At 35.6% G+C, this 12,540-nt stretch overlaps 1 protein-coding gene across 1 annotated transcript in view; it reads left to right on the top strand.

Moving 5' to 3' along the window:
- The window catches only part of MALRD1 (MAM and LDL receptor class A domain containing 1), a 222,189-nt gene that overhangs the window by 133,660 nt on the left and 75,989 nt on the right, over nt 1-12,540 (top strand). The window contains exon 28 of the mRNA XM_061997419.1: nt 11,362-11,542. Coding sequence (XP_061853403.1) covers nt 11,362-11,542 — 181 coding nt within the window. The remainder of the gene's footprint in view (nt 1-11,361; nt 11,543-12,540) is intronic.

Genomic DNA, 12,540 nt, shown 5'->3' with positions numbered 1-12,540 from the left:
CTTAAAGATATGTCTTTACTCAGGATCAATTCAGTCAATCTTAAAAATACTTAATCAAACTTAGACTACATAAACAACTCACTATTTTTTTCAGCTTTAATGTTTTGATTCGCTTGAGCTTGTCCAGTTCATCTAATATAACAGATGATACACAGAAGACCTGTTCTGTGCTTCAACAAACCCAAAAGCTACAATCAATTGAAATAAATATTCTAATAGAATAGAAATAGGTTGTAAATGTCACGAAGAAAGGAGTACACTTATATCCCGCTACATCAAACTAAGAATGACACCTGACTGACAGTAATCACTCTCTTAAACATCTGAAAAAGCATAAGATACTCTTTGATGCTTAGTAGGGAATATTTATGTCAATCCTTGTCCTGCAGACCTGTCAATTTGAAGATGTGACAGATGAACTATTTAGTAGAATGTTGAAAATTTTAGTCTCATTGTACAAGAATTGAGAATTACTATCTCTAGTCTTCAGAGTTACTAGTCTCATGGTATTGTACTGCCCTTAAAAAAACTTACGTTTTTATTTAAAAAGTGTTTAGTTTAAAGCAGATAAGTGTACTTATTTTCCCTTTTTTTCCCCTCTCAACAGAATCCCTATAAAGATATGTTTTCCCACTCCTTATATTCAGTTTTATAGCGAATTGCCAAATGGAAATATTGATTAAAACAGACAAAATCTATGAAAGATTACAGATGTTTTGTTCAGATGTATCAGCTTTGCCTTAGGGCTTTCATTTTTCAAGGCATCTGTAATGATAGTGCTTTAATTCTTCATGAACAAATCTTCACACTTTGAAGAGCTGAGAGGGCCTTCACACAGACTGATTCCCACCTTGTGGAATTGATTCTGTAAACACTGTGATATTATGAATAGAAAAGTGCTTCTGACCCTCAGTGCCATCAGTATAGCTTCGGTCTATCCATAATGACATTCAAGCAGTATATTGTTCCATGTAGTTAACTAGAGTAAGCTACTCTACTTTCAAGCACATCTTTGTCCTTTGCAGTTGAACAAGTCATGACATCACAGGTAAATAGTAAGGAATGATCTTGGATGCAGCAGTTGGTACTAAAGAAGCTCTAGATCTTTTCGTTCTCCAGTTGGGTTTTGGCTCTTGATCCCATGTGTGATCCACTCCTCGTTTTGCCTCCCGATCCCGTGTGTGATCCAGTCTGGTTTTTGAACTCTTAGAGAGTAGTGTAGGGGAAAGGGATCTGGGGGTCTTCATGGGCAGCAGGATGAGCATGAGCCAGCAATGTGACCTTGTGGCCAAGAAGGCCAATGGCATCCTGGGGTATATTAGAAGGGCTGGGATTAGCAGGTCAAGAGAGTTTCTCCTCCCCCTCTCTGCTTATCTAATCAAGACCCACCTGGACATGTTCCTATGCAACCTGATCTAGGTGGATCTGCTTCTGCAGGGGGGTTGGACTAGATGATCTCTAAAGGTTGCTTCCAATCCCTACCATTCTATTATTCTATGATCTAATATTATCTAGTCGTATAGTCTAGATATAGTCGTATATCTGTCTGTGATATCTTCCAAGCTTTGGTTTTCCAGGGAATTACAGTTGCTTCAACTCTAAGATAGGAACAGTGTGAATAAATCTGTAAAATGTGATTAAAACAAAGATGTTACAAGGTATGAGACAAAATGGAACTAAGTTACTGGAAATGCTAATGGTCTTGTAGAGTGGCTTTGACGTTCATTGTTACTCAGTCTTAGCAGTAGAATTGAAGTAAAAAGAAAAGAAATCCAAGCAATCACAATAGTATCCCTTAGGCTACATAAAACCCAAAATAAAAAACAGTGGATTATGATAGGAAATTAAGAAAACTTTTTATATTTGAGGAAAAAAGAGCACTGAGAGAGCTAGGAAATGAAGACAGGATGAAGTAGTACAAGCTACCTAATGAATCCTCTTTTATTTCTCTGTGCTAATTGGTAAGGATAAGATACAGAATGAAGATATATTTTAAGTGACTAAGCAAACTAAAGTATAGTTAATAGAAAAAGTATCATGGGAATGTAGAAAGATGCCAAGAAACAGAAGAGTTTACTTGTTTATAAATAAAAGCTGGGTATAATGTTATCTAGTAGGTTTAATAGTTGTTGCAGTTGTCAAAGTTTTAAGAAGGTGATGCTCATAGATTAATTCAAAGAAAATCAACAAATTATTCTTACCTTCCCAGTACAAATTTCTGTTCCAAAATAGGAGTTTTTAAAGTATAACTTCATCTTTCCTAATAAGCAACATAATTGTCATCCCTTGAAATGCCTACCTACTTAAAACAATAAATATACTATCTCCAGATGAATTGCCAGTCACATTGTATTGAAGTGTTTGTGAAACTGCCTTTCCTCAGCTTGGCACTTGCAGCAATTAAGAACCAAGTGTGTTACCATTTAGTTCCTAGAAATATTGCAAATGCTGGCACTCATGACAGGGTGAGCTATTAATGCCTTTTTATGCTCAGAAGGAATTCACAGAGAGATTCCAGAATTTGGTGCATTTTAAAATGGAAATTCATTACTACTATAGGTTTATTTATGGAATTTGTTTACTTGAATGCATGTTCCTGGCTGAAATGAATATTTCTTTCTTACAATGATGTTAATTTTGCAAATGAAAATTGGGGAAAACATATTTCAGAGAGTGAAAATCATCTTAATGCTTTGCACAAAGGAGGAAATGAAAGGGACGGATGGATGGGCTTTGTCATTAACTCTTATTATGAAAACCTGCTGCGACTAATACATACAGACTGTCTAATAAAAGGCTTGAAGGCTGAAATATCAGTGTTTCATCTTGCTGCTTTCCTTCTTGCTATAATGCACTGTGAAAATGCAATTAAGTAATTTTTTAAGTTATCCTTAAAAGTGAAGCAAATTTTTTATGCATACTAATGTCCTTAGTCAGTATACATCTTACCTGGATCAAAAGAATTTCCTAAAGGTGCCATTTCATCAGTTTGATATTTCCAGTGTTTTTACAGAAAGGAGAGATGTACTAAATAGTATTTCTGGTGCCTGAAAATACATAACTTTGATAAACTAGAGAGAAAACTATTTTTTATGTATTATCTTCAGGGCTGAGAATTATGAATCTTCATTGAAGTTACTGGAACTTGAGTAAACGTATCACTTTCAGCAGCATATCCCCAAAGTAAAACTCCCCTGTTGCATACTCATCTCTAACATTTTTTTGTCTTTTGGGACCATTACTCTGTATATTGTTGCAGTTCTGTCAACTGCTTTGTTGTTGTTACTATTTTTTCTCCTTTCTTTTGCTACTTCTGTTGGCTGAATATTTCAGAATCCTGTAGCATGCATCCCTCAGCACCCCACAGTTTAGTGATGGAAAGTGTCTATGTTGAGTTTAAAATCTATTCCTAATTTAAAATTATTTATCTCTCTCACAGCTAGAATAGCTGGACTTGAAAATTTTGGAATTATATGTTTAATACAGAGCTTCAACATTCAGATAATTAGCATTAATTTTCTGTATGTAACGATAGTCGTAACTGCAAGTCTCTGTGGATTTTCTCTAACAGTAGCTAAGGGCTGAGTAGTAAATAGCTACTGCTGCACACAGATTTTCCTACATCATTAACAACATGTACAAATGTTTTATTTGGTTTGCTTGCATACACTCACTAACCTTACACTTAACATACACAGTATGTGTCTTCCTCTGAAATAAAGGAGTCTGTCAAACCTGAGGTGAGTTATTGTAACTTGTCCTGTTATAAAGTGCTGCTGAACTGTTTGTATTGAATTGTTATCCGCTGCCTGGTGATTGACAGTGTGCCAGAGGACACACATGCTCATTCATAACTCACATCTCCATGACCTTATTGTCTACTTTCATTTTTCTCCATGTCATAATGAAAAAGGAGAGAGGATAGAAAACAAGAAGAAAAAAACTGGGGAGGGGAAGGGAAAGAGGAAAGAGAAAGTGAACTCAAAATTCAAACCTTAGGTGAAAAAAATCTTGACTTCAGTTCATTTTTTCACTCTTTTAAATAATTATTTGCTTAAATGAAAAACAAGGTCAAACGCTGTAAGGTTAATTTACTGGTTTCAAAAAGTCAAGCAGTATCTTGTCAGGAAGTTAAGTTTTAAAAGAAAATCAGTGAGAACTGAAAAATGAGACAATCTATTTTGTGCTTTGAAAATAACTTTAGGTGGAAAAGATCCAATAATCACATCTTTTTCTTTCAAGACAAGGGATTCTGCTCCACAGCATTTGTCTTAAGTTTTACTGCATTTCAATATGTTGTCTTGTTTTGTTTTTTTTTTTTTCAAACTAAGTTTCAAAGACTTAATCCTAGGAATTAAGATCTTTAAAAATATACAATGATTGTGTGTACTGCAATGCTGAACAACACCCCAAATCTGTATGGAACTACCCAGAACCTTCTGAAAATAGCACTCGCTCTCAAGCAATGCAATCTAATTAAGTAGATAGATGATATTAGAAATGTCAGATATTCACTGTTCTGTGATATGGAGAAATAGAATGTCATAGAAAAGGTCTTTAAAATATGGGCAAATGAGGAAAAGCTGAGGATTTTTCTTCTTTCCACCTCCTGTTTCTTTGATATATGTGTAAAAGTGCAGGACTACACTCTGCTCCTTGTTGACTAAAAGGAGGAACCATGGAAGGAATGGGAACATACCTTATCATGAGATACTTCATCTTTAAACTGCTTTCTTAACCATCAAAAGACTTTAATGCTACTACTACATTAAGCAAAGAGAATCTTCATTAAAATGTTTATTAAACATCATCTGCACACTATGAAAATACATTTGATTGTAAACCAAGAAGAAATAGCCTGAAAAGTACACTGCACTTGTAAACCAAGAGAGACTTCCATGCACCAAAAGCAAGAGAAATGAACAGTGACAGTTGAAGTCACATTATGCTCTTTCTGTACTATGTTTGTGTGCTTTGTATAACACATATCCTGCTTTTTAAACTTACAGATGGTAACAACTTGCCAGGAAGATAGTGTTTTCAAAGGAACCTGGAAGCAAAGGAGAATAGCTTTTTCTTAATAGTTTAAAAAAGTACATTAAAAGAGTTTGACTTCTCTCAAAAGTCTGAAGGATCTTGCAGAAAGAGAAGCTTTTTGATATCTTGAAAGCTTTTTGAAGAAAGAAGCTTTTTGAATCTTGAAACTCTTTTTATGGTAGTAATAATAAAGAATCAGCTTTTTTTGATGAATTATTTCAAAATATTATGTCTCTGATTAAAAAGCCCTCAAGTATATTTGGTTTGAAGAGTCCTGGAATATTTAGCACATGTTTTTATTGCCTCCTTCCATTTGCTAAGCTCAGCTTCATTTCCTGTGGCTCTGCTGAAATAAATATCAGATGCAAATGAAGCAGGGAAATATGAACACAGCTCAGAACACCAATAGTAGGAGAGTTACAGATCAAGCACACAATCTGGGATTTATTGCTTTTTCACTGCAGATATCACAAGGCAGATTGTCTTATAGTGCAACCTTTATAACTGTATCTGGAATACTTAGTATATTCTTTGACAGAGAACATATGGGTAAGAAGTTTCTGTGCAACTGTAACAGAAAATGACATACTTCTCTTGCATTCCTTGGATTTAGCTCCTAATATCATTCTGTATTAGAAATGTAGCCTTAAGAATAATGGTAGTCTCTTCTGTGTAGGAAAGATATTAAACTTGGCCACAAATTAAAAAGAATTCTAAGATAGAAATAAATCCTTCCCCCTCCCTCCCCTTTATTCTTGGTATCCCCAGGTAAATGAATGAGAATATTGACTCCAGTAAGATGTACTTTCCCCCTGAAGTTCTCAGAAGGGAGGTTATAAACACTTTAGATCTTTCTTCAGATGAAGATAAGCATGAAGAAGATTCTGAATTGCAATGTAATGAACTCATTAAGTAATAATTCCCCTCACACTATCAGAAAGTATCTAGAAAATCCTCTGAATATGAATAGGAATTTTCCACTATGGCTTGGCATATAGATCTAGGGTTCTAAACAGGTTATGGTAGTCTTAGAAGGAATTCTGATACTTTCTGAGGGTGTTTATCATTCAGCATAACAGGGCAGTCGAAGACTAAGACTCACTTCTACAATTCAATAGAAAAACATGCCTCTCATTGTTAAGTTTTCCTAAATGACAGCCCATCACCTCAGCTTGACCTTCCACTACATTCAACCCATAGAGGGCAGTAACATGCAATTAATGACAATTTTTGAGCCTTAAATGAAATCACCATTTTCCAAGTCTGTTCTTAGGGATCTTGATGTATATTTTGGGGAAGGAATGAAATTTTCTTACCTGATTTGTCTGTACACCGGGCTTTCAGGATTTCTCAGGTTCCGTTTAGGGTATTATAAAGTACAGGACCATAGAATCACAGAATGATAGGGTTGGAAGAGATCTTTAGTATTACTATAGACTGCACAAGAGCCTAGAAGTCTTTTAGCAGTGGTAAAATCACAAGTCTGAGTGTTATGAAGATTATGGAGCTGTTCACAAGACATAAAAGAAACCATGAGGAAGAAAGATTAAATTCTTTTAGCCCCCTTTCCCCTCAATTGAGGGAGACATCCACAGAAAGATATTGAAGAGATAGTGTAAGACTTTAGTCTGAACAGGAAAACACTGGTGATTGACATATGTTAGCAGTGATGTGTGATTTTCAGCATTTTGCTTTCAAATATGACAACTTTCTAAAAAATAGATTTTGATCAAGATTTTAGGACAAAAACGTATTTCTTGTGTATTCTATGTTGGACCCTCCTTTCTCTCCTCTTTCAAAGACTTGAATATTTTTACTAGATAAAAGTTATAATAATTTCATATTTCAGAACTGCAATTTAGCCTTTTGTTTTTGAAAGGTATTTTTCCTTTCACATAGTTTCTGGGTGCTCTTTTTTCATTTTGTACCCTTTTTGACTGAGGATGATAGGCTAGTGGATTAAGTGATGCAAGAATTCTGTCTCTGTTTAGCTGGAGTAGAAATGCAGGCAGTGAGAAAATGTAAATGAGAAACGAGATGATGACATGGTTTTAGGTATGTAAGGCAGTGTGAGGTGAACAAATCTGATCTGGAAGGAAGGTCAAGGCAAATGTAATGAGATACAAGGAAGATAATAATGTGACTTTGATATACAAGTGTTGATGTGAGAAAAAGCCTGGGATTACATATGAATGTAGCAAAGAGGATATGTGGAGTCTACGTCTTATGCTTATGATGCAGAAGAGGGCTTCATCTTTTTGTGTTTTTTTTGGTAAAGGGCCACATGCAGCTAGACTCCTGAAGGGTAACTGGAAAATGGGATTTCTACCCTGACCAGCAGCCAGTATAATCAACCTACACACACATAGGCATTAGAGAATCACAGGATCAAAGAATCTTAAGAGTTGGAATGTCTGGGAGATGGACTAGATGATTCCTAAAGGTCCCTTCTAACCCCTACCATTCTATTATTCCATTCTATGGTTGGAAGGGACCTCGAAAGATCATCTAGTCCAACCTCCCTACCAAAGCAGGGCCACCTAGAGTAGATCAAATAGGAACTGGTCCAGGTGGGTTTGGAATGTCTCCAGAGAAGAGGTTTCAACAGCTCATCTGGGCAGCCTGTTCCAATGCCCTGTCAGCTGAACAGGGAAGAAATTCTTCCTTAAGTTTCTTTGGAACCTCTTCTGTTCCAGCTCGTACCCGTTGCCCCTTGTCCTATCATTGGACATCACTGAGAAACAGCCTGGCTCCATCCTTCTGACACCCACCCTTTGATAATATTTGTCAAAGCCATAGATCTTAACCATCTTTTATCAGTCTGTGGAATGTAGAGTTAGACTGGGCCTTTTGCCACCAGCCTAGGTTGAAGAGCACTCTAGACACTCAGTATGTGTCAGAAGAAAAATAGCCTCATAAAAAAAGAAAGGTGATGCTGCAGCCTCTAGTCTTCTCTATGCTGAGAAACTTTTCTTCTGGTTGTCATATATCTCTTTTACATATCTCTCTTTTACATTAATACATATATATGATATATATATATATATAGGGAAAATATAAAATAAATAAGATCAAAAGATTTCTGGATGCAATGGGCAGGTCAAGACACAGTTTGATTTTTTTCCCTCCTCAGGCCATATTTGTGTTTGTTTTAGAAGCAAACACATTCCAAAGTTATGAAAGAAATGCCAAAGCACGAGACAGATTAAATGGTTGGAGAATGCAGAAAGCAAAACAATAAGTCATTAAATGGAATCTTCAAAGCTTACAAACAATGATCTTCTCATGCCAAGTATTTAGCCAGAAGAAGAATATAGCTTACACTCATTTGTCAGAGGACCCCACTGTCTGGGCCTGAGGAGACAAAGGGAGCCAGGAGTCCTGCTTGTATCCCTTTCCTACCTCTTCCTTGGCTCTTTCGTGCTGACAAAGTAAAGGGCTTGTGGTTCTGAAGGGACTTTTTGACTACTGATTAGAACAGTTGTGCAAGGGATGAGGTTGTTATTCATTTATTATGTAGAACTGTAGCTGAGCAAGTGAAAAATAGCCTTTTGTGCTTTATGAAGTGCTGCTGTTATACAGGAATTGCTCCTGTTGAACTCAGGAAAAGAAATACCTCTCTCTTCTGTGTTTTCTGTACTCATACTCAAGAATTTGTAAAGTACAAGGAGACTTCTATTTCTGTTGTAAAGTTTCTATCTGAAAAATATTCCCAGCAAAAAGTATTTCAGTGTTTCACTGTAAAAACAATATAATCCCCTGTTCCCGTAACTGCATAAAGATTTGATGCTCTGTGGCAATGATACCACATACCAATCGATTGCTACAACATTTTTATATGGATATTTCTAAAGAAATATGTGATCAGTATTACTTGCTACCCACAACAATCTTTACTCAAAAATCAATGTGATAAACCTAACATAAGTCTGAACAGAATGTCATCTAATATAATAGAGTGTGAAATCCATCAAAATCAGGTTGACAGCAGACACGAGGCTTATACTCCGGTTGACTGTGCTACATTTAACACCTCCAGATTTTATATCAATATTTATCTCTCTATGTTTTAAGAAGCTCCACTGACTTACATACATCCAAAATTAAACACATGTAAACATTTTATAGACTTGAGTCTTAATTTTGGATAGATACAAGTTTTGGATTTTTCTAATTTGAATGAAAGTAAAGGAATTCTCTTATCATTTATTATTATTATACAATCTATTTGAGGTCTCCTAAATTCATCACTAATGCACAACACCATTCTACTTTGTAAAATTACTGATCTCTTATAAATAATATTCTCATTCCAAATGGTTCTCAAGGACAGACAGAACAGTTTCCAAAGACAAATGTTAAAAAGTGATTCTCTTCTGGGTTTTGTATTTGTATTCCATGTTGGAATCCCTAAAGCCAAATGTAACGTTTGTTGCATTGATTATAGGCCTGAAAGGAGTTCTTCACTTGGAGGGTGGGTGGTCACTGGAACAGCCTGCCCATGGATATATCACACCAGCAGACCTGTGGGAGTTCAAGGAGTGTCTGGAGAACGCTCTTAGTTTATATGGTTTATTTTTATATAGTCCTGTGAGGAGCAGGGTGTTGCATTCAGTGACCCTCATGGGCCCCTTGCAACTTGATTTATTCCGATTCTATTAAATGAATGGATCTCTGATATTATGGCACATACAGTCAGGAGTCTCACTAGGATGGAGAAAAATAACAACTAACTGTTATAAATCGTGGAATTAGTGGTGCAAAGCAACAGTGAGATTCTGTTATATTATTTTATCTTTAATGGACCATGTCACTGGCTTTAAACCAATGAGGTACAGCAAAGAAACCATGCCAAAATTTGCCAAAACAATGAGATATAACTGAGGAAGAAATGCCAAAATTTGCCTTTTTAGGTCCTCGTGTGGTCGGTCTTGTGACTTTTAAAGGGCTGCCATCAGCACTGGTCCAACATCATTCGTGTGCAGCAATAGAGTTGTTCAGCTGCATATCTATGACTTTACCTGCAGTTATGGAGACCCTTTCCTGTGTTTTCTTTCATATTTAACAACTCAAAGTTACCACTCTTTTCAACTAACTCCTTTATAATTAATGCTGATTTCCCAGAACATCACTAGCAAGCCACACATCAATATGTCTGTTTTGGTAGGTCTGAGGACCTCCTTCTAAAACATATCAAAAATTTTGTGAATTCCCTGGTTCAGAAAAAACTAATTTAATATTTTTTTATGTGCTTATTTCTACTTTCCTATTCAGAATACAATATCTAAAGCACCAAGATTCATTTTCTCATCATAAATATAAATAAGACAACCTTATTAACATAAATCTGATCTGACAGGTTCATCATGTATAAAGAAATGTAATTAATTTGCTCCCCTGACTATTTTTACTGTTGTCTCTATTTTCCTTAGATTTTGCTTGTCCGTGTACTGCGTTCTTAGGACCCTTGTTACACATTACATTTAGCTGTTTAATGCATTGCACAGTGGTTTTATCAACCCTAGCTGGAGAACTAATGGATTTTGATAAGAAAAGACTAGCAAAACAAAATCATATTTACAATTTGGATGGTTAGTCACACAGATGTGAAGAAAAATATATTTGGACATATACAAAACTTTTGCAAATACTTACTTTTGGTGTCATCATATATATGTATAATCCATTGACAACAATTGAAACTAGTGCATCTGCATTCTAATACTAGGGTTAGAAAATGAAGCCTGTTGTTATTTGCTGTCTTTCCAGTTAGGTGATGTGATGGGAAGCTGAAAGAAAAGCTTTAAGATATATTAGCCTATTTGAAAGTTAGAGTACTTTTCCTTCAGATGAACTGTACTGAACATACAATGATCTTTATTAGTTTGTTATTACCATTGTAATACCATCAACATAACTTTTAAAAGGTTCTACTTGATGCTCTAATTTTAAAATGGTAATCTAATCTTACATCCAGTAATATATTCTAAACACAAAGAACAAATCTCAGTATTACATAAAAGTTAAATACAACTCTACCAAAATGTACTATTCTGGAGTCCAATTATACATATAATTTCTGTACAATCTACTATTGATGTTTATGTGATTTGTATGGTAATCATCTTGTTTTGCTGCTTCTATTATCCTAGCAAATCATATGTTTACCATTTCTTGAAAATATTCAAGGGTTTTTTTCCCCAGTCTTCTCTCTGATTAGCTGTTGGGGTTTTTATTGTTTTGGTTTGGTTTGTTTCAAAAAACTGGTATTTGGTAATGCATACTTATATGTATCTTAATAAACGTATTTTATTCAAACTTCAGACTGATGATGGGATTGTGAAAATATGGAGTGAATCAGGGAATCCCAGTGATGAGTGGAACAGAGTCGAGTTACACTTGGGGAAGCTGAGGAATTTTGAAGTTATCTTTGAAGGCATTCGTACCAGAGACCTAGAAGGAGGAGCAGCAATTGATGACATAGAGTTCAACAACTGCACTACAGGTAAGTTCAAGAGGGAAGTTTTTAGAGGGGTGCTAAGGAAGAAGTAGAATATTCTTGCTTGCTTTCAAATACAACACAGTTTCGCTGTCACTGTTCATTAAATCAGGTATGAACGCCTTGATTTCATTCTTAGCACTTCAATACCATTTTCTACCTATACAGAAATTCTTGTAGTAGTGCAGCTTTGTCACACTGGATTATTGCAGATAAATCCAAGAAATGCTTGAGTGTTTGTTTCCTTCATTTACTTGGTTTTGAGTAAGTTTCCTTCTTTAATGCATTCATAAGTTATTTAGTTTGTGATGTAACATGTAATTGTTTATAAATTACATCAGATTATATCAAGCGAGACCCGTGGCCCTTGCCATAAAAATTAATTGAGACTACAAATGAACCACTGTCACTACTCATTTTCACAGTTCAATTCAAGCGTTAAGGCCAGCAAAGGAAAGAAAACCTTTGACTTCTTCACAGGGCACTTACTCTATTCAACTCATCTTTTTGTGGACATGGGCTAAAGCAGGAACAGAGTTTAATTTCCTGCTGTGGTCTGGATTCCCAGCATCAGCTGAGGTATGGGAAGTACACTTCTGGAAAGCATCTCTTAATCAAGTTTCATGTGAAAAACACAAGTTTTTAATTCAGAAATTGATCTATGTTGTAAATCAAATAATAGAAACTAGACCCAACTTGGGACCCACTTCAGAACTGTAGTTTAATAGAATTCTAAGACAGACAGAGCCTTAAAGGATCTTCCAGGCACGTGAATGCTAGTGACCCCCTTGTGTTTCACTGTCACTAATCACATTGCAGTAATCATTGCACTTGATTATTCTCCAAAGTACAAGAAGAGATGGAGGTAGGAAATATGAGGTCAATATTCCCCTATTCCCCATTTCTTGAGTAACAAATTGAGTGTTGATCTATCTTGGAATTTGTTGCCAAGTTGTATTAATTCATACAATGAAGTCAGGTTAAACCATACTTCTAGGATTCTG

The sequence above is a fragment of the Colius striatus genome, chromosome 5 (assembly GCF_028858725.1).
Source record: "Colius striatus isolate bColStr4 chromosome 5, bColStr4.1.hap1, whole genome shotgun sequence".
In the NCBI taxonomy this organism is placed as follows: domain Eukaryota; kingdom Metazoa; phylum Chordata; class Aves; order Coliiformes; family Coliidae; genus Colius; species Colius striatus.
The sequence above is the reverse complement of the archived record's forward strand: the minus strand, read 5'-3'. Positions and strand labels throughout refer to the sequence as shown.